The 23,093-nt window shown below is 37.3% G+C and overlaps 2 protein-coding genes across 6 annotated transcripts in view; both read right to left on the bottom strand.

Moving 5' to 3' along the window:
• The window catches only part of LOC112554352 (spatacsin-like), a 30,313-nt gene extending 23,019 nt beyond the window's left edge, over positions 1–7,294 (bottom strand). The window contains exons 1-9 of the mRNA XM_025222094.1: positions 7,010–7,294; positions 6,380–6,540; positions 5,693–5,917; positions 4,590–5,271; positions 4,137–4,260; positions 2,780–2,930; positions 1,089–1,564; positions 653–832; positions 283–488 (exon numbers count right to left, since the gene is read on the bottom strand). Coding sequence (XP_025077879.1) covers positions 283–488; positions 653–832; positions 1,089–1,564; positions 2,780–2,930; positions 4,137–4,260; positions 4,590–5,271; positions 5,693–5,917; positions 6,380–6,540; positions 7,010–7,221 — 2,417 coding nt within the window. The 5' untranslated portion in view covers positions 7,222–7,294. The remainder of the gene's footprint in view (positions 1–282; positions 489–652; positions 833–1,088; positions 1,565–2,779; positions 2,931–4,136; positions 4,261–4,589; positions 5,272–5,692; positions 5,918–6,379; positions 6,541–7,009) is intronic.
• A 3,973-nt stretch (positions 7,295–11,267) lies between these two features.
• Positions 11,268–23,093, bottom strand: part of LOC112554025 — a 57,896-nt gene continuing 46,070 nt past the window's right edge. For all 5 annotated transcript variants that reach the window (XM_025221595.1, XM_025221594.1, XM_025221593.1 and 2 more), the window contains 23 exons: positions 22,836–22,982; positions 22,455–22,544; positions 22,179–22,285; positions 21,813–21,891; positions 21,380–21,526; positions 21,107–21,271; positions 20,757–20,855; positions 20,046–20,140; positions 19,740–19,887; positions 19,343–19,460; positions 18,699–18,791; positions 17,957–18,059; positions 17,198–17,420; positions 16,594–16,766; positions 16,183–16,285; positions 15,782–15,964; positions 15,279–15,452; positions 14,880–15,003; positions 14,562–14,686; positions 14,157–14,330; positions 13,772–13,875; positions 13,349–13,554; positions 11,268–13,070 (listed from right to left, as the gene is read on the bottom strand). In XM_025221595.1, coding sequence (XP_025077380.1) covers positions 12,826–13,070; positions 13,349–13,554; positions 13,772–13,875; positions 14,157–14,330; positions 14,562–14,686; positions 14,880–15,003; positions 15,279–15,452; positions 15,782–15,964; positions 16,183–16,285; positions 16,594–16,766; positions 17,198–17,420; positions 17,957–18,059; positions 18,699–18,791; positions 19,343–19,460; positions 19,740–19,887; positions 20,046–20,140; positions 20,757–20,855; positions 21,107–21,271; positions 21,380–21,526; positions 21,813–21,891; positions 22,179–22,285; positions 22,455–22,544; positions 22,836–22,982 — 3,225 coding nt within the window. In that variant the 3' untranslated portion in view covers positions 11,268–12,825. The remainder of the gene's footprint in view (positions 13,071–13,348; positions 13,555–13,771; positions 13,876–14,156; positions 14,331–14,561; positions 14,687–14,879; positions 15,004–15,278; positions 15,453–15,781; positions 15,965–16,182; positions 16,286–16,593; positions 16,767–17,197; positions 17,421–17,956; positions 18,060–18,698; positions 18,792–19,342; positions 19,461–19,739; positions 19,888–20,045; positions 20,141–20,756; positions 20,856–21,106; positions 21,272–21,379; positions 21,527–21,812; positions 21,892–22,178; positions 22,286–22,454; positions 22,545–22,835; positions 22,983–23,093) is intronic.

A 23,093-nucleotide genomic window follows, 5' to 3' on the forward strand; every position in this document is an offset into this window, starting at 1 on the left:
TGTAAGGCTTTAACCAATAGGAAAGCTGGGAATCTTTCTTAATTAAGCCTAGCATAATTCAGCACTTTTATTTCTATAATATTTTGCACATGGTGATATTTTAGGTGTATATCTTGAGAATGGAAGGTATTCATTAATATTTGGGAAAAGAATTTCCACTGAGGTTTACCCAATCATCAAGAAAAGATTTTGCTCCCCACAAGTCCTTTAAAGCCTTTGTTCACCAAAGCCTGACATTCTTTTTTCATCAAATATTCTGAATGAAGTGAGACAAATCTGTACCCAAGCATGTCTTGTTTTTCCTTCATGCAGTCAGCAATGGTAGAAGAGGGGTAGGCTTTGTAAAGATTCTGTAAAAGCTCCACAAGATAAAGGTTCTTTGAGGGCAGGGCTGAAGCTGTCTGCAGCTGGTGAATGATGTACTGCTGCAACTGCCTGTCTGTTGTGAACTGGCTCATTTTCCATAAGGTTGTGGCCACATTTAGACCCTGCAATGAATAAAACAAAACGAAGAGAGTGAACACGGTAAACACAAGATCATAGTATGTCATTCATAATCAAATGCAGTGTAATTAATTACTGTTACAGTGATGAAGCATCTGAGTGTTCTCACTCAAAACAATTATCTGACTAAAGGAGACATCTTTCTCACCATGTTGCTGAGAACAGACTGGGCATCACTTATGTTTCTCTGATGTAGGTGTCTCCACGCCACTTGAAGCCCAGTTTTCAGAAGTTCAGGCCACTGCTGACTGCAGTCATCAGACAGATTGCCAAGATAAGCCTGTGCTAATGGCATAGCAATGTTACCGAATCCTTTCTGTGTCAAATCCTGTTCGACATACAGCACACAAAGCATGGGCAGGACCTTTGAGCAAATTATTTAACATAAAAAGTAATTTGAAAAGACATATTGCTTTAAATAAACACAGTTCACATACAGTTTTTCTGAAGATTTTAGTACAAGGAGAATATAAAGAAAGTTATCTGTGATTATATTTGTAAACTTGTGGACACAAATGTTGGAACAGACATTAAGATTTAATAAGCTTATGTCTGTGTGCAAAGTGCATGCCAGTTATAAACACCTCTTTGTTTTCAACACTGACTCCAGGTTCTTCAGGTACTCCCTTTCCTGTGGCCGATGATGAGCTCATTGATCTGTCTGTCACAGCTCTCCCCAAACTTTTTCTCTTCAGTTCGATGGTGTGTGCAACATTTCTCAGCTGCGAGATGTAGTCTATAACTATGGACAAGGCTTCTGTCAGATTCTGCTCCTCAGCTCTCTCTTCCTCTGTGACCCCAAGGTCTGACTGGAGAGCAAGTCCATCCTTCAATAAGTTCTGGAAAAACTCCATGCAGCAGTTAAAGAGACGAAGGCAGAAATCATGTGATGTGGCTAAACCTGCCATGTCTCCACTAATGGCTCTGATGAAGAGGTCAAGGGCAGGAACAAGCTCCATAACAGAACTAGTATGTGAGCAACTTCTCTGGGCTGGAAGTGGCAAAATCTGACCAGTGGATATTCTGCCTTGGAGGACTTGGGCCTTCTTAGCAGAAAATACTGGAAAAAAAGCACTTTTTATCTTTTAAATGCTATATTTTCATTAGGTCATATCAACTTGTATATAAATGCAAGCAGACACATGTACAAGATATTTTCAAATTGATACTTGTGGCTAATTGTACACTTTATATGTACCTGGAAAGAAGCATTTGTTCTAAGGCCATATTCTTAATAAAGTAAGGGTAAGTTATTGTTCAAGGGCAAAACAAAGAAATTCAAGCGTCTTGTCTCTGTAGTTAGAAAGAGCCATCCAGATGAATGTGGATTTACCCAAACAGTAGTTACAGCGAAGGAAAAAGGTTCCCTGTGGTAAGCAATATCTGTGGGGCCTGAGAAGTGAATCATAGTTTTGGAGACTTTTTTTTTTAGGCCCTTCGCCCCTCCTGGGGCATAGGCCATCGACTACAGTCTTAACTGTTGTCGATGTTTTGGTAGCAAGGATTTGTTTTACGGGGTGGGGGTGCTGGCCCCACGCCCAACCCTCCTCCTTTTTCAGCCGGGCTTGGGACCGTCCTTGGCGGAGGGCAACCAGCCCTGTAAACAGATGCCACGTGCAGAGAAAGAACAGCATGCCCGAGACGAGAAATGAACTCAGGGCAGCCAACCTTCACTGTATTGGTGACAGGCGCTAACAGTGCTAACCGTTGCGCCACCGGGCCGCCTTTTGGAGACTTGACTTTCCCATTTCACCATTGGGCAACAACTTAACCTTCACTGCATGAATATGGCCTCTGAAGTTAAGTGTTTTTCTTCTTCTAGAGTGTAAGAAACTTAAACAATTCATAATTGTTAAATAACAGTCTTAGTCTAATTTCAACAGGAAAAACGCTCTCATATTTAGACATCACAAAATCTTGCAGTGATAATGGTCTCATATTGCTCCAAGCTTTCTTTGTTTTACATTGCATCTAACACATCAAGAGCAGTAAAAACTTACATCTGGATTAACCTCTACTCTAAAATGCACTTGGATAAACTGTGAAACAAAATGTTTGCCAAGACAAAAGCTAACCATTTGCTTTACAAGTTTAAGCTAATAGATTTGCAGTTAACTATCTTGAAAGTTCTGACCTCAAAGATCTCCTGGATGTTTAAAGACTTAAATAATCAGGAAAGAAAAAGAGACAATTTTGAGACAGTTTTAGGCAAAACAACTTAAGGAATAAAATAATGAATGAATGCTTCCGAAATGAACATTAGGCATCCACTCACATGATTCTTTGTTGTGGAGAAATAAACTGACAGTATCAAGTTGGCGCTGCTGAAGTCCCACCTCCAGTGCATGCAAAGGAATGCTAGAACTACTCCACTCATTCATCTGGCACAGATGTTCCATCCACTGACTTCCACTGTAGGTCATCATCTAAAAACAATGTATTATAAAATAATGATGCAAGTTTCTGGGGCTAAAGGTCTATTAAGTCTTTCCCTTTCAGCTTTCGTACAAACCTGCATCCAAAACACCTCACGAGTTCCTACTACCTTGTCTTTGTTAGTTACCTCATACAGTACTGCTTCTTGATGTACCACTCAAAGGAACACATTCTATGAACTTACAAAATCAGTTACTCTAGAACTTTATTCGCTTTTCACTCTTCTATTGCTACAGACTGTGACATCTGGTTTTACCTTAAAAGCCTCTACTCATCAATCCATCTGTAACATGTATTCTCTTTACTTTAATCTGTCAGTTAATTTCTAAAGAATTTATTGACTGAAGATAGTCAGTTCTGCCATTTATAATCCTCTTTAGAAAAAACAAGAACTAAGAGAACTAAAAGAAATTTTGTCTTGCAAACATGTATCTTGATGAGGTTGCTTAATTTATATACACACCTATGTTTCAAACAAAAGCTTTATATATGATTTGTTTCTACAGCAGTGAGGACCGCTGCTACAGTGTGTAATGTGAACTGGGTAGTGTCACAAAACATGTTGTGTGTAAATAAATGAACATATAAGGGAAAGTGCTGGCCTCTTCAGGGATTGTTTTACTATGAATTACTTCCCTTAAAGTGCTAAAATAGGGAACCAATCAAGTATTTTATTATATTTGAAAGCAGGTAATGAGTAAGTTGCTCAAGAGCCATGTTTGAGATGGTTGCCAGTTACTCAATTGGACATGGATTTATATTTCAACAGCCGAAAAGGACAACAGCAAGTAAGATTTGAAGTCTAATGTATATTCTAATAAAAATATTTAATTGTTTGCCACTTTATATTTGTATATATTGTGCAAATAATTTTGTTAATTTCTACCTAGTAACCTACTTTGATGACAGCTCTCTCTATTCCATGCAGTTACCATACTTCATTTAAATTTAACAACAAAAATTATATTTCTTGCAAATTACATCACTTAAATGTTTTTAAAAAATGCTCTTTAAAATAGTGCATCAATGATAGTTGTCTTTATTGCAGGTTAATAGGTGTAAATATTGGAATACATACATCCCATTTCATGCCACTACTACCATTCTAAAGGTTCAATCATGTCGCTTTTGTCTGTATTGAATGAGTTAAAGAAAACAATATGTAGGCAATATCCACAAATTATGTAACAGCTGACCTGGCTAACAATATCTTCCTGCTGTGTTCCAGAAGGAACCAGAAGAGTTAGATCATCAGGGGAAAGAATTAAAAGTGGCTCATCTGCATTCCGCCCAAATACTGCATGATGGTTGGCTGGTAACCTTGAATAACGAAGAAAAGAATTTTAATGAGTCTTACAACAAAAGCTGCCTTCATACAGTTTAACTTAAAAAGCAGTCATCCATGACAAAATCAGAATTGCCTTCTGGTCCAAGAGAATAAAAACCCTGACACACCAGGTCAGCTAACAAAGACATGCCCAAATCTCACACAGTATTCCTTATATTCCCATATAAAAGAAACTAAACAATACAAGGGAAAAAGTAACATAAGTAAAACAATTAAAAGTAAAAGCAAGCACTCTTGAACAAACAATAAATAAAACAAATGTCACAATACCGTAACTGAAAATATGCCACAAAATGCTCACCCATGAAAGTATACCATTTTGGAGGACATGCATACCAAGCAAATGGCTTTCTCATCGGTATTAACACCTGACTGCAGTGTCATCTGAATTGTAGACGAGGTGCATTGAGAACCAGTCACTTTGTATCCAACTTGTAGCAGGTTTCCTGGAGGTAAACTGTAGCACATTATGCTGTCAACAACGACCTGACTTTTTTGCAACCCAAGCTGATCGCTGGTCTTGTCCCTGAATCCTGTGACCCGCGTCTCCCTGTAGACAGTTTTTGCACTCGTCGCTGTTGAAACCAGCTTTTCAGAAGACCAAATTCCTGCAGGAGATCTGATTCTCTCACGATGGATACTTGCCAGCAGGACCCTCCACCTTATGGACCCTTTTGTGCAGGTTTGTAACAAAGAATGGTGACCAAGACCAAAAGAAACACGAGAGACATCTTTCAAAAGGTTAATTTTGTCAGGCCTACTACTGACATATTTTTCTAGGTCTATGCAATGGATGATTCCATTAGAGTCTAGCCACATTAATGTTTGAATGTCTGGAGATATGCCCCACAAGATGAGGTATGCATTGCCACCTCTTTCATCCCCACCACCACCACCTCCACTGATGGCTGATCCTGCCACAAGACCAGCAGCCTCAAGATCAACTTGACAAATATGCTCACCTGTGTGAATACTGTAAAGAACTTAAGGTGGTTATGGAAATATTCCTTCCATAATTTCCTGGTAATATGGTATTATTACAAAGATACAACCACAGTGCATCTAGCTCAGCACTCACCAACAGGACTGCAGGTGGCTGTTAAATAGATTGATCTAGAAAAGTTACATCACAAATTGTCTTATGTACAGAAAAAAGTATTAACCAAGCAGTTACAACATGTGACTGTTCTCCCACATTACTGTAACTTCATTCAATGCAATGAATTGTGGACAGTCATGCCTAGTGCTTTCAGCCCACCTTCAACTGTGGGGAAAGCACTATACAAATAAACATTTTTACATATTTTTTTTTCAATTGGTTTAAGCTCAAAGGGACACCCCACCAAGCACAATTAGATTAAAAACTAGTACCCACCAAAAACTATTTTTTTTAGAAAAGGATACAAAGAAGCTGTGCCTTTCGATCCAGCACAACAACAGCATCTGATGAGAGCTGATAGTCCGAAACATCTCCTTCCTTTTGTGTTTCAAATGGCAAAGGAATCCACGAGCAAGGCACACACACATTGTTAATGATTTCCATAGTACACAGTGTGTGTGAGTCAATAATGAATAACAGATACCCAGACTCCAAACCCACCAGTTTCATGCGGGTAACTTTGCACTGACCTAAAAGTGAAAAGTTACATAAAAGTAACACACTGATGTACATTGTAATGTAATACTGATGATTTGGGATGGAAATGATTATCATTTTGTAAGTATACTTTCACAGTATGTGTCTGTGTTCATGTGTGTATATTTAATTAAATGTATGTGAGAATGTGCACATGAGTCAAAGAAGAAAAGAGAGATAGCTGGCATACCATGCACACATAAAATTGGCTGAGTGTTAAAACAGCATACTATTTTTTTTTAAATACAATATTTTAACTGTTAAATGGACAATCGCCTCATAAACAATATGAAATAAAAAGTAAGGATACTATACAATAATCTTCAGCTTTGATACAGTTTCTGCTAGTTTCTATGCACAAAACGAATGTTTGTTGTTTAATTTTTATCATTTCCAACACAATCACACTATATTATGTGTTTATGTTTTCATATGGGAATGTACCAGTTGCTTACCAAAGCCTTCAACTGCTTTTTTAAGAGGCTGAAACTCAATCTGGCGTCTCACAGAAATTCTGTCATTGTAGATAACAACTTCGCTTACTGTTTGGTTGTGATCCTGTGCAAACATTACACTGATCTCGTCAGATCCTGTGGAATGTTTGTCCCAGTAAATACTGAAACACATCCAATAAATATCAGCTCAGTAATTATGCTTTGTTTAATTTAAACTAATACTTGATGATGTTCTTTATACTTTCTCACAGTATATCTAGTCATCTCATGTTGCATTACCCGATCCTTACAACGAATTTAAACCGCTTTTTTAGTCAGTGTTTTAATAATAAATATCCACTTTTAGAAATCAGTATTTTGCCAAATAAGACTAGAACAAATAAGTTACTTAGGTATTACGAGAGGCCAGGAACTTTAACTACAGAGCCTAATTTTAACCGATGAAAAATAAAATCCTCCCCAAACTCTCATGATTCATTACGGGCAGTTCATTAAGGGCACAGAATTTCACACCCCACTCCTCTCTGTTCAGTCTGCTCAGCTTCACCTCTATCGTACCCAATACTTCTGCTCAATAGCCTTAATGATGGCATAGTAACACATGTGCATCAAAAGACTCCCCAAGCTAACCTTTCCCATTTTCCAAGTGGTTCAATCCTTCCGTGTTTCATATGCAAAATCGCCGTATGTCCGTCTTCTTTTTGTAAAGAAAGCATTCGATGTTGGGAACATGAAATTTTCTCAACTTTGTCTAGATCTGCCTTTTGCCTAAATTTAATAAGTCGACATTGCAAGCATCTATAGTTGGGCTCCAAAACTGCAACTGTAGTAGCATTCGCCATTTCACTGAGACTCAAATCCTTGTCCGCTACACCACGAACTTGTACTAGTTCCCTGATCACATGCTGAATAACAAAAAAGTTCTCTCCCTTTATCGTTGAGAGTTATCGTCCCTAATAATCCGCCCGCCAAGTAGAAGATACCAATATGAATCGTTGAAGCGAGGCATGCTCATGCGTAGAAACTATGGATCTTCTAGTGTTGTTGAATGAATTAGCAGACATTTTCGTGGTATTTTACTAAATCAAAACCAATAATAAAGCGTGAGTTGTATGTGTTTAGCTTTTTCATGTTGTTTTTATTTAAATTTGACCTGTATTTACTCTTTAGCAGACGATCAAACACCCACTCGCGCAGGGATATCAAACAAAAATAGTCCGCTATCCACATCGCTTGCAAGCTATAATAACTTGAACCTAAACGTTTCATTTGTTTATCAACTGTTAAATTTAACTTTGTAGTAATTTATTTCTTGTTAGGTTCAGTACATTCTCTTCGCATGCCTCGCTTCAACGATTCATATTGCTCAACGATTCATATTGCTACACCATCCACACGAACCATTATACAGTACGAACGTCGGAGACTCGGAGTTCATGGATATGCCAGCTTGTGTTGCTATAAGATACAACATGCCATTCTTAATCTTCTAATATAACGTCTCTAAACCTAGTGCTCTTCTATTAGTCAAGATTGACCCACGTTATCCTATAGGTATCCAAATGTTTTTGTGCTCTCACTTCCCTAAAACTTCATATTGTGTTTTCCTATAACGTCGTCATTTCTTTAAATTCTTCTGAAAGATTTTTTTAATAAACTCCTGTAATTCAAGTAATCTACATAACAAAGAATTTTTGTGTTTAAAATCACATCTCTGAATCTTCAAAATATGACCAGTGCATGTAACAACTATAAATGGCCGAATATGGGCTATAAATAGGACAACTATAATGTCATAGCACACTCACATACAAATACACGGAGTAGAAACAGCTCAGCTTTGGAACTTTTTCCACATCTTTCCCCTCTCTGAAATCCCGGGTAATAGAAATTGCATTAGACAAAATATAGGATACTATATGTAAGGTGACCAGACGTTTCGGGGGCGAAAGCGGGACACGGGCCGATGATGGTGTCGTCACCGTCAAAGAACGCCGAAAAAAGTGATTTTTAAAGACAACTGGGACATTTGATGGACTTTCCAGAAAGCCAGAAAGCGGGACATTAGGCGTCCTGCCCGATGAGCAGGCGGGACATGGCATACAGAATACAAACTTGAACCTATGAATCATCACCGTACACATTGGTACGTCAGTTAACACTAAACATGCACCTAGAAAATGTTAAAACAAAATAATCAATCTGGCTAAAAGTTCAACTGAAAATAAACGGCTCAGTTCCTGGTAGATTTATTGATAGAAATTTTAACGAGCCGATCGAATGGATAGAGCACTTCAATGCTGTTTAAAGGAGAACAATTAAAGCAACATTACTAAAACACTAATCAGACCAACAGTTTGGATTAATCGGACGTTGAAAGTATGCATTTCTCGTGCTAAAGTAGTTTTTCAGAACCACGAGGAATGCAGATTGTCTGCTACACTGGCAATGTTGTGAATGGTGCACCAGCGTGACGTATAGTACGTCATTGTTACGGCGCATGTTGATCGCACGTGCTAATCGCAGCGGTTAATGAACGGATGGGTTTTGGAGGCTGGAATTTGCAGGTTATATAGTTTTATATCACCTATATCTACTTGAAAAAGCATTCGATAGCTAATTCCGCCATCCCTTACTTTGGAAGATTCTAGGAGCATCAGATTTCTACCAAAGGTAATATATTAAAAAGACGTCCTGCGTCAGTACATGCAGCATTGGAGTGGCTCCAGGTGAAAATAAGAGTTAGGCAGGAATGAGTGATCTTGCCAACCCTCTTCCTTGTTTTCATCAACTGGGTAATGATGAGAGCCATTGGAGACAAACCAGGAGGAATACTGTACGGGGAATGACAGCCTGAGTGCAACGTTGCAACTTTGAGAATGACTTCACACTTCTTTCACACACTTAAAATGATATCCAGGAAAAGACAGGGTCAACAAGTTGGTAAGTAGTGTGGGGCTCAAGATCCACACTGACATTACCAAGAGCATGAAAAACAAGAGCACAATGGAAACAAAAGTACGTGGTGGAGAGTTGGAAAAAGAGCATGACTAAAGTATCTTGTCAGGTACACTTCAAGCAACATCAGAAAGACAATCTCCACCAAATTTCTTGTACCACAAGCTTTCAACAAGCTGCAGAACGTCTGGAGATCATCTGGTTTGCAGATCGTCATGACCAAACTGAAAATATATAAATTAAATGTGCAATCAATTCTCATATGCCTCAGAAACCTGAAGAACCAACATGAAGGTTGAGATGGCTTTGAGGGATGATGATTCCACTCTTCTTCTTGTTGTTGTTCCTATTCGCCCCCAGTGGAGCATAGGGCCGCAACCACACCCCGCCATCGGACCCGGTTCTGGGCATCCCTTTTCAGTTAGTACCATGTCACGCCAGCTGTCTCCGCCTCTCTGTGGACTGATCTCCTCCATGTCTGTCTGGGTCTCCCAACCCTGCGCCTTTCCTGTGGGTTCCATCCCAAAGCTTGTCTTGTTAAATTTTCGGCTGGCTTTTGCAAGGTGTGACCGATCCAGGCCCACTTTCGCTTCTTGATGTCTTGGCTGGCAGGTTTTTGGTTGGTTCTATCCCACAGGTCTGTATTGGAGATCTTTTCGGCCCATCTGATGTTGATGATATGGCGCCAACATCTGTTGACTAATGTCTGTATCTTGTTAGTGATGGCATTTGTCACTCACCATGTCTCAGATCCATACAGAAGGACTGACTTTACATTTGTGTTAAAGATGCGGATCTTGGTGTGTAAAGATAAAGCCTTGGAGTTCCAGATAGGTCGTAGGGTGTGGAATGCAAGCCTGGCTTTGTTTATTCGGCTTCTTACATCTTCATCTGTACCTCCATCTTTGCTGACTATGCTGCTAAGGTAGGTGAAACGGTCAGACTCTGTAATACATTCCCCATATACAGTAGTTGTAGTGTGGCATCTTAATTGCTTGTTGTTGACCTGCATTACCTCAGTCTTCTTGATGTTGATGGTCAGGCCAGTCATCGCTGCTTATTCTGCAAGCCGAGTGAGCTTTGTTGTGCGTGTTGTTGTTTGTGGGACAACAGGCTGATGTCATCCGCAAAGTCAAGATCCTCAAGTTGCCTGGTGAAGGTCCACTGAACGCCCCTGTTGCTGTTAAGAGATAATTCCATTGAATTCTCAGAAGTTACTGGGAACAGTAGGCCATAAGCAATGAAATTGGCAGATGTACAGGCATCAACAATATCATGGAGGTGAAACAGACAATGGAGATGGCTAGGCCACTTGCTTCAGATGGACGAGACCAGGCATCCATATCCTGGTCTCAAATGGGCATCACCAGGAGGAAGCAAGTCACTGGAAACATGGTGATGAGCTGTCGAGGAGGAGATGTAAGTGGCAGGCAAGACTTGGAATTTCGTTGGCAACTTATGCCCCAGAGTTTTGAGGATTAACTAGCTAACAACCCAAGGTTAACAGTTTAAACTACATGTACTTATAAATGTGTGTATGCACAGATGAATGGAAGTATAATGAATATACCTATATATACATTGAAATAAAGCGTCTTTTCAATGGGAGACATTTGCCAATAAATTGGGCAAGGTCACTTCCTAGCTATTGGTGGTTGTGGATTCAAAGGACATCCATACTATGAACAAGTCCAGTCACAGATATATATTTTTGTATAGACACAAAAAGAAATGTTTGTTAGATGCATCTTGGGGTATAATAAATTCTGGTATAAAGAAATACAAATGAAATTGTAAACAAGATCAGATCTAATAGCCATGTGTATTGTGAATACTTGATAAAAAATTATTATTTGAATCATAACGAAAATACAGACTTTCTGAAACAATTTTGAACACATTTATAAAAAATAAAACCAAGCACAAAATATTGTGATTTAAATGTTCTTTAATGTTAATTGGTCTACCAAATGTAGCTTCTGTGAGGAGCATCTAACAGAAACAAGCTCCCCAAAATATGCTACATTTTTAAATACCAAATTGAATATTCTTCTTGTGCATTATTATATATACAGTATATCATTAGCTTTGTACATATTCAACTTACAGACAGTTGTGTAAAAGCTGAACGAGTAGTACGTCCTTCTAATATCATAATTTCTTTATTAAATTTATATATTCTGGAAATGATTACCTATCTATGAAGGAAATTTGTGCATTTGAACTGCACAGATGAAGATAAACTTAAAGCGATTGTAAAGGCAAAATAAAACTGCTTAGAATCTCGTAAAGAGTAGGATCAGTTTGAATCTCATCTATTTTCATGTCTGTTCATGGGGACAAAGTTGAGTGTTTTATAGGATATTGTGTTTAATAAGAGAAATGACACTGGAATCTTTCATCCTCCGATCACATCAACTCGATCCCAGTGTGAGCTGATGACATGAATACTTGGTCATAGATACATATATATCTCTATTCCAACTAACGACACACCAAAGATCCCTTGAGGTTCAAATCCTAACAAAGACCGACATTTCCTCTCCCTCGGTGATGTCACACAGCGCGCCACAGCCTTATCACTTATCACTGCCGTCACAGTCTTTACTATACAAATGTTGCAGGTTAGCAAAATATGGTTGCCATTAGCTCTTCAGGAAAATACTTTTTCATAAACTTCTTTTGGAAAAGTAGGAGATATTTTACCTAGATCTAACTTCTGACATCATTAATGAGTGCAGCTAGTGTGATACTATATTTCAATCATGATGATGTGTCACTGTAGCAGCAAACCCACTTTATGATGTTACAATAAAGAGAATCAAAACATGAAATAGCTCTATCTCATGAACAGAATATTTACTTGATCAGATATTTGAAAATAGTATCCGGAAGTGAATTTAATTTTGTACTCAAGCGGTGTGTATAAGTATAAGAATATCCAAGACAAATATTGCACTAATTTCTACCTCCTTATGTACAAACATATATATATATATGATAAAGCATGTGAATATGAATGTTTTTCTTAAACCTGTGCAATTCAGATTAAATACTAGAAGACAATACCTGAGTGCAAAGTTTGTAGCAACTGTATAATGTTTAATAAATCACAAAATCTAAAAAAGCATGATTTTTCCTATATATAGTGTGCAAACAGCTTGAATCTCAGATATAAGGCAAAGAACGTTCCCATTCCTGTAGATGCAATCACATGCACAATGACAAAACTCCTGACGACAGTTTCAAAGTACCAAATTCAAACTGAATCTAAATCAACTGCTATCATGACAATTACCTTTGGTCCACTATGATCGACAACAGCTGAAGCTAGTTTTTAAATAACAGTGTAACGTGAAAAACACAGTTTCACCTCAATCTTACAGAAAACAATGTATGGCCCCAAACTCTAAAAGTCTGTGCTGAAAGTGGAGATCTTTGCTCTAAAGAGGAATGAAGGAGGAATTAAAATGTGTAGTCTGCCACAGCTACATCAAAACACATGTTCTGCTCTTCACTCCAGAGAAGGTTAGTTGAGAGGGCTGACGATGCAGAGATCCTGTAAGTCCAACAGTCTCCTGTACCTGAAGTGTCTGTGATGATGTGAATGGCTGTAATGACTTAGATTCTGTAGAAGATGTATCTCTGGCTGTGCTTGACAGAGTCAATGAAGATGGCGACGCTCCTGAGGTTGGAATTTCGTGCTTAGTATGTAGCAGCTTTGAATGCTTTCCTGCAAAGGCAAACATTTGAAATATGTTACGCAACAAAGATATATAGGATAAATTCACATAAAAATTATCTTAGCTTAATTAATATTGATGAAAATATTATTATTGATATAAATTCACAGGCTGAAATCTGGTCGTACTGAATAAATGTAAAGCTTATATAGTCTCAAGGGAAGTAAGTCTAGTCAGGAAGTGAATATAGGAGTACTAAATTATTAATAATCAAGATGAGGACTAACTTATTAATAATGAATGAATTTTCTCTCAACCCTTATCTAACCTGTGGAGAATTCATTGTGAGGCTCATGTTTTGACATGTCTGTGGTGTTCATTTCACGGAGGGCTTGAATCATGTAGTCCACAGAAACAGACTCAGTAGTATGAAGCGAGCTAGTAATGGTGTCTGCCTCGCTTAGCACTGTTACTCTTGCATTCTTCCTGTGCTTTTCACACAACCATACCACACGGCCATTTGGAAGATGGCATCTTTAAAAGAGAGGGGAAAATGTTGGTAGTTCACATGATGTCTATGTCAACATGTTATTGATTGGATGAAAGTATATATATATACACACACATATATACAGATCGAAGCACATCAGAAACCTATAAATAAGTATATACACAAACACCTTTGAATACTTATTCATATATTTTTACAAGCACTAACATAACTCTGCAAAAATATACAGATATTTTATACCTGGCCGTATTACCCATAACACTGGACTGGTCTGCTTCTGCAATAGTCTGGCGTAGTGCATGGTAACTGTCTTGGAAATCAGAATTTTCTGTAATCTGAGGATTCTGCAAAGATATCAAAAGACTATGACTGTTTTTTTTAAATGTCTATTTTTACTGCAGCAGTAAAGGCCAAGTGAAAAGAGTAGAAATAAATACTCACAAATACTAGAGCGACAGTGAACTCATACCCTGCATTCACAATGTATTCAGGTAACGCATTCATAACATCCTGAAATCTTGTCCAGTTATGCTTGCTTTAAATGTAGTGAGGGAAAAGTCCATAACATCTTAACACAACAGATACGGCAAGTTTAATAAGCTTAATGCCATGTTAGAAGGCTTGCCTTTTCTAGCCACTGAAGAAATTGCTTGCCCACTTCTGTTCCCATGCAATTCATGACCATTTTCTTGCTGTATTTGGCAATGGCTGTGATTCTGGCCATGAAGGGAGCATATTTTTCTAATGTAGTTCCAAACTGAGGTGGCAGAGGTAAAGGATCTCCTGAAACGTGCCAACCCTGCAATGTTCAAAAAACAGTGTTACCTAATAATAATGCCTTTCCTATGTGTGTGCTCTGCATTGTGTTGTGTGAGTGCATACATGCTGGTGTGTGTAAAGTGCTTTGAGCCTGGTTTGGAACATATAACACCATATATTTATTCAGTTACTGCTAACTAATAATATCCTCTTTTTGTTTTGGAGAAAGGCAGGTATGGAGTGTTTTATACAACCCTCTCTTACAACTTACCTCCTCCTGTTCACACAAGATATGTGCACAATAACTCTTCTCACGGAAATCCACCTTGGAAGCATCCTGTGTCTGTGTCTGATTACCTTCACCTCCATTTTTCACCTCTCCACTTGGTACTTGAGCTTTACATTGTAAACAAAGTATGAAGAAAAATAAACACCATAATTTGTATCCATTTTTAAAAATCAGCATTTTGTAATAGGATGCTACATTTTGTAATAAAGCCAAAAAAAAAAAAAAACGCCTTCCGCTTTAGTCAGTTTTATTTAAAGAAATAGCTGAGACATTAAAAAAAAAAAAAAAAAGGAATCTTACCAGGGTCCATGAAAGTTTTAACGAAATCAATGAGGAAAAGCCTTGGATATATGATGCTATCTTGGATCTCTGCATAAACTGCAAGCTGGCGTAGAAATTTACGCTGCACCAGCTCACACAGCTCCTTAAACATTTAAGTATATTTACATACATTGTACACACAGAAACAAGGCATACATTTGGATTGTGTTTACAATATTCCCTCTTGCTGAAGCATTTCTACTTTTTAATGAATAAGTTGGATTATTTATGTATGTGATGTAGACGTTAGCTCTCTCTCTCTCTAACACACACATATGGACACATGCTTACACTAAGCAAAGGTTACACTTATCATCAAGTAAACACATCATTCATCAAAATGCTTTGAGGTGACACCCATGAAATGATGGCACTGACCTGAAAGGAAAGGGACTTGTGGTCATGGCCATCTTTGGCCACCTTCACTTTCTCACGTTCAATACATGGAGTGACAAGGTATTGTTGAATCATGTTAGCTAGGCGTTCAAAGGCTGCTTGACTTTGCTGTTCTTGAAAGCTTACCATTGGATAATTCTGGGACAGTGTGCCTACCTGCATGTTTGTGCGAACACATGCCAAACAAAAAAATATACAATGAATCCTATTTCTTCCTGAAATGAAGCTAAACCTCAGAATTTCTGCATAAATCAGATTATACTGTTGAGATGGTTCAATTAAATTTATAGCAATAGTGCAAAACCACCCTGTACATAAGATTCACTAAAAACCAGCACAACTGGGTGGTAACTGCAAGAGAGGGGTCGTATGTAGTAGGGAGATCAGCTATATTAGCTTTAGAAATGCTGAGGAAAACAAAATCGACCCAGTACGTCAATCCATCTCCTCTATAACCCACACTGCACTCTTAATATTTTTCATACCTCAGTAGCCCTCCATCTGCTGCCGGTCCCAACAATAGCCAATATAATTGGTAGCTTCAAAGCGTTGGCAGCATAACGGAATTCCACCATGCAGTTATTTGAAGTTGCATACTGATCTGATATACAAGCTACCACAACCTTGGCTTTGGCCAGACCCTCTCCAATGTCCTCAAATAAACCATGCTAAAAGAGAAGTATAAATATTATAATGTCTGCAAAATGAAGATGCTTAAAAACATTGATATATATACACATACACACATGAAACATTTAAACTGCTATATATATATATGATGTCTGTGTGTCTCCATGCATACATAATTATAACGACAGCAAAATCCACAATAGCCTCCCCCCTTTTATTTTGTAATAGCCAAATCATAGCAATAATTTCAACATACTAAACCAACGCGTTCCACATCAATCCAGCATGCAATGCCTTTGCTCTCCAGAAAGTCTTTAATGTCTCGTGGATCACCATAGCCAATGGCTCCTTCTATAGCTCTAAGGAAGAGTAATTTGCATTGTGACAATTTCAAACAATATTAACACCAGCAGGCTGGCAAGTGCATTCTGCTCTATGGTATTTATCAACAGCCAATTTATGCTAAGCTTGAAGTAGGTGAGCAGCTAAACTGCTTAACCAACATCCCTGAATTCCCAACCTTAAGTCCCATTCATATCTATGAGATAAAGGCCAACACATTCTATGATAGACCAGTTAATATCAAGGGTTTCTTGCTTGATGTCTCAGAAATACCCTCTTCAAGGAAGTATATAAAGGCCTTACTATCATAAGATTTCTTACGCACCTAGAGCCTCTAGCAACTGCTCTGGTAGAATTTTGCCAGCAGTAACTGATGAAGCAAGGGGGGAACTCTTTTTCTTCTCTGGCAACTTTCTGGGTAATTCGATCTTTCAGTCTTTCTTTCAGCTCTTTAAGTTTAATCTCATATCTATCTGCCTGTTGCATGTTCACATAAACCTGGGAAAGAAAACAATTTCATCAGGTTTTACATCAAGCAATGAAGACTCTAGAATCAGTGTATGTGCTTTAGATTTTCCAAGAGGCTGCTCTACAGTAGCATCAGTATCCTGAGCCACAAACATCTTCCAATGTATCTTTTTTCCCTTTCTATTTATGATGATTACTTTCAACTATTTCAAGTTATAATCTGTCATTTGACTGTTCTGGTTCCTTTTCAATGCCCAAATCAACTTTTAAGTCTCCTAAAAAACATGTATAACACATAGTAGCTGTGTTCTTTAAAGTCTACTGAGCAACATGTATAAAACCAAAATAGCTATGTTATTATTGTGCAAATTCAAAACAAAAGCAAGAGCAGTAAATGAAAATTATATAAAATATAAAAAGGTACAAAAATAAACAACTGGTTTGACCATATGACTATCTACCTCATCTGCCAGAAGAATGCCAAGTCTCCCTTGTTGCCACTCAAAGCCAGTGCCTACAGTAATCAGCAACAATGGCTTGTGCAAGGTGAGGCGAGCATACTTGAAGAGATTGCAACACACCTCATCATTGACATATGCATTTGTCATGAATACCACAAACAACTTAGCATCCATTAAAGCCTTCACCATTTCGTCCATTGAAGAGTTTTTGTCAGCAACCCAGCTACACAGAATAAATTTTGCATAATAAACTTTATTTTTACCAGCTAGAATCTCCTAACATGTCAAATGTATGCTATTTCATGTTTGTAAAACTCTTGCAGAATGTGCACAATACAGTATCATGAGAGACAGCGCAGTATAATAAATCTTCATTAATTACATTTTGTTAAAATGTTCATAACAACAGCTAAAAAAAAAATTAATTTGCATCTGAGGAAAATGTTTGAAGTTTGCACTCCCTCCCATGTCTTCATGAGATTTTTATCAGACAGAAGATAAGAAGTGCTTAGGGTTTTATTGAACTCTTGTTTCTATCAATTAGCCCATGGTAAAATTGATTTGGTTATATATTTTATCATCTTCCTAAAAGTTTCAGTTTTCAAGAACCTATTGACAACAGCAAATGAGGATTTATTGTATCCAGACATTCATGAAAAATAACTGTTTCGTTACTTGGCATCCACTTTATATGTTGTCTAGGGGCTGCTGACTAGAATATTTAATGCCATAATTTTCATTCAAATAACTCGATCATACCTTTTGTAGCCTATTTTCATCATCTCATTGATTACTCTTGATGGTGATATAATTCCTGGTTTATCCCCCACTTCATCTTCATTGCAGAAAGATACAAATATATCTGGAATAGATCAGTTCTTGGATGCAAGCTTTTCAGCAATTTACTAAATCATTGCATAGAGCGTATTTTACATTTTCATCTCAATTGTTTAATTGTTGATAATAAATGAATAATTGATTGGTTAATGACTATCAATGGATTTATGGACTAATTAATGATGACTTATTGATGGTCATTATTGATTAATTTGATTGATGATGATGGATGATGCTGTATTGAATGTGATGATGATTGATGATTGATAAAGATAATGGAAAGTTTGTGGGTGATTGAAGATGAACAATCAATGGATGACTGATGAATGATGAATAATAGAAGGTGGATGGGATAGTGGATCAAAGGTGGATAGATGAATGAAGGGAAGAAGGAAAGAAGGATGACAATTGGATGTATGTAGGGATGGGGATGATATGGACAGGTTTGAACCTATTAAAACCTAGTACTTCCAATGAGAATAGCTATAAAACAATAGACACAATATTCTCTTTCTCCCCAGAGATAAATCATTCTTGAAGTTGTAAAACCCACTACACTTGAGCTTCTGAAAACACTGTCACACTCAATGAACCATACATCGCTGTCTTTAAACGGATAGGAAGGTAAAGCTCACTAAACATCTCAATGTGTGACTATTCTCACCAGCTGCCAAGTCATGATGCAGTTCTTTCAGTCCTCGAACAGCCTGTACAAGGTGCATGTCAAAGTCTGTGCTGCTGTCAGGAGGCATGGAGGCTGAAAATTAGAGGCAACTTGCTTGTGAATTCTATTTTGTTGCTAAGGATTGGTAGTGCACTACCATATGATGGCAGTTACTTGTAAATTATTATTACTAAGTTTAGGAGTTAGGAATATGCTTTTGTGGCATTTGCAGATATACTCTGACATTTTGTGACAGTGGAATTCAGAGGTCTGTTAATAACATTGTAGCAGGTGGATATTAGATTTCTGTATGAGAATGAGTGAAGATATAAGTAAGAGCTCTTGTCTGAGGAAATGCATGAATTAATGTGAGTTTTAACAAGTGAATTAATGCTGGTTTGAATATGAGGACAGAAACAGTAAAAAAGACATTTACACCTGCCAGATAATCATTGTCTTTTGTGTGTGTGAAAGAGTTTACAATTTTCAGACTATGTGTTAAGCATTGTGATTAAGCGTTGTGCACTAGTAGTTGTCATAATACACTTACAAAACATGCAAGCTCTCACATGAACATATGTCCACACACACACATGCTCATACAGAGTACAGCATGATATAGCAAAGAAAAGCTGACATTTTACCCTGTAGATCTACAATGGAGATGGTGTGAAAGTATTTAAGACACTGAAGGAAAGGAGCCTTCAACTCTACAGCACGTCGCACAATGGAGGCAGGAAACATATGTGGATCTTTCAGCATCTGATAAAAAGAGCGCTGTTTAGAAGAAATCAACTGCTAACTTTTTTCTGTACTTTTGACCGTTACACTGCAGGATATGGGCTGCACATATTTAATACAATTTAGGACTGATTCATATTGCAACCTTAGTAAGAAACTTGGAACATACATCAGTCATGCCATTATACTTGAACTTTAAAGTGCTAGCGTAAGTTTATGCATTTGACTAAAATTGAAATTTGTCCATAAATGATTCTATGACATTAGCTTTTTTCTCTTCCTCTTTGTATTTACACTCACCAGTCTCAGACACTCAGGACAAGGTATGAGATAGTCATAAGTGACTCCTTGAAAAGACTCTAGAATAAGCCCCTCATATACTTCATGCACAAGAAACAAAATGTTGTCTGGTCGTGGTCCCTGTGCTTGAACCAGCAACTCTGAATCCCTGTTGACAGGTTACATTTAATGTATTCAACAGATACAGAGCAAAAGGAAAAAAAATCAAATTACATCACAGAGCACAAGCGTTTTATAGGAATTAACATGGTGAGTTTTGAAACTGCCATTACACGATGTGACTGAATGCATACTGCGACCACATACCTGCTCTGTCTGACAAGGCACAAATGTCCATTTTTGTGCAGGTATGAACCTCGTTTCCAGATCAGTGATCCATCACTAAATTCATGTAGACGAACCTTCAAAAGACATGGAAACTATTTTTTATGTACAATGGTTTGAATGGCAAGCACCTTTTCCCCTATAAGAAATAATGTAAATAATTGGTTACAGCATTCACCAATAGTGTTTTGTATTATTCACCTTGTATTATTGCTTGTATTATTTATAGTATGGCATATGTAAAGAAATGGGGTTGTCTCTGGGTTTTTGTTTTTCATTTGAGACCTTTGCTTTGTTACCACTTTGACTCCTCTGGCTGTATCAGCTTCTTTTTGTTCTAGTATTGTCGATATCATTGACTTAACCATGCCATATTCAGACACACATATGCCCCTCTTCCACTTGGCAATAAGTAAATATATTGGCATATGTAAGCACATGAGATGCTCAAGCACAAAGCAGTTTTAATACAAAGGTATCACTGTATTTTAAAAATAGTAAATTTGTATGATCATATCATATTTTCATTCATTATTGTTTGGCATACAGATTGTGAAAAAGAACCTATACAAACTTTATGCTTATTATTGGATTGTAAAAAAAGACAATACTTTTAAATACCATCATTATCCTAAACAGAATACTCCTTTGAAGAAAACAAAAATGTTCTTCAGTGTAGATTTCTTATCTTACCTGCCCTCGATTAAAAAGACCAGCAGGGAGATAATGAAACTTGTACACCATTTTAGTCTCCCTTGCTTCACTGCCTTTTTCAATCTCTGGCCATTCAAACTAAAACACAAAACAATGCAGACATTCCCCATGTGCATACATCTCAATGAAGTATAACTTTAAGAATAAGTAAAGTTCATTAAAAAAAAATTACAACTATAATGACTAACACCATTACAATATATTAATTGCCACAAATGTCACAAATTTGGAAAAAATGACATCATTTAGCCCTGCTGGAAAAAGTATGCTTGCATACTGTGAAGGTGTACCACCAAGGGCCATAGTATAAATCTGAGCTCTTTCCATACCTCTGGTTCCTTTTCTGTCAGTAGACAAGGGACAAGATTCACTTTCTCATCACCAAGAGGAAATGTCAGGTCATACTCTTCTGTCAGTCTCAACAGCCAGGAATGCAGATGAACTGGGTAGTCTTTCCACACTGTACTAATATCCTCATGTTTTAGTCTACCATCCTGTTTCACAAAGAAACCATCAGCATCTCCTTCTTTGAAAATGTCAACTGTATCTCAATGATTCTTGCAAAATTAATTGAAAGCAGATTATGGATACACAGAACTGACCTTTATTGGAGAATCCTTCACAGACACTACACATGCCATAACATCAACAATCCACTGAGGATTAATGACAACCTGGTCCTTCAAAAATTCTTTTGTAAAATGCTGCAAGGAGCCCAGCTCATGAAGAAACTGCACTGCCTGGACCACCTGACCGATTAAAAAAAGAACTTAGTAATGAGACACCAAGCAACTAATTAAGCAGATGTTCCTGCACATAAAAGACTATATTCTGAAATGTCTAGAGATTGGTTATCAAAAGGTGTCTGTTTGGCAATAATCTCAGTTGTTACTTTTATCTTAGAGAAGATCATTTAAGCTATAAAAATATAAAATAGACAACTATAGGAAGAAAATAATAGTATGTTTATTTTTCTGCAACATCCCTATTATACTGTTAGGTTAGAACAAACTAAAATCAGTCTCAGTCAAGTACCTCAGATTTTTCAAAAATGCCAGACTGATTTGCAATCTTTTCCAGTTCACTGTATGGTATTACACTGCGGTCAGCAATTCTGCAAAAATCAAATAAAAATCAAATCAAATCAAAACAGACTTTATTGTCTGTCAAGCAGACCCAGGACAGAAATTTGTCTTCGCTCACAAGGGCAGGCATATATACTCATACAGACATTTAACACACATATTAAAATATATTTTTATCTTTATATATGTATAATGCTGTGAGCTAGACCTATGATCAATCTTCCCAGCTATATATGCTGTTCTATGTTAAGCATAATAATGTAACTGTGATAGTGAAATATCAGGATATCACGGAGCAAGAATATGTATCATCTACCTTTTCATGTTGTCTTCAAATGAAAGCCACACTCCTGGTATCTTCTCACCCATGTACTGCTGCTGGAGTGTTATTTCTACAACTTTTTCTTTCAGATTCTTTATACCCTGAATATGTACACAAAACTGGATGTCAATAAATAAGACTTTTGGCTTGTACTTCACATAGAAATCTATAATGATTCAAAATCTATGTTAACTGATTCCTTTGCTATATGTGCTGTGAATATGTATGACTGTGTCCATGTGTATATTGTTTATGTTTTTCATAACCTACCTGACCAGTAAAAGATGACACAAAGAAGAACCCAACAATCTGATTATACTTCTTCTGCATCTCTTTTGTTGGCAATTCTACCTTGGAAACCTAATTTAATAAAAGACAACTGTTACAGACATACGATAAAAATTACAAAAGTATTTTTTCTTTCAAAATTTAATGCTCAAAACAACCAAAAAAACCCCAAAAGTTGGATACTGAATCTTTTCTTCCTTCACCTTTCCCCTCTACTCACTTCCCTGATGTGCACACAAATGCCACGTACAGGATCATATTTGGATGTGGTCTGGCTGTAATCGCTCTAAGACACTGATGACATAATGCACTCACACATTGATATGTATACAAACAAACATAATTTTTAGGCAGCAGCACAACCTGATCAACGTGTGTCCCAACAACAAAGATTGGAGCCTTTGGGGCATGGACAGAAATGGAGCTCAGCCAGAAGTCAAGACCTGCATGCTCATGCCCAAGTCGGATGTTCCACATTAATAAGTACACAGCCCGGTCCGACAAAAAGAACTGCACATTGAAGGTTTCCGGAATATAAGATACAAAGCTTAAACATAAGCATAATTGTGTAATTTTTAAATAAAGCTGGATTTTGTCAAGCAAACTATTACATATTTCATT

The sequence above is a fragment of the Pomacea canaliculata genome, linkage group LG13 (assembly GCF_003073045.1).
Source record: "Pomacea canaliculata isolate SZHN2017 linkage group LG13, ASM307304v1, whole genome shotgun sequence".
Taxonomy (NCBI): Eukaryota; Metazoa; Mollusca; class Gastropoda; order Architaenioglossa; family Ampullariidae; genus Pomacea; species Pomacea canaliculata.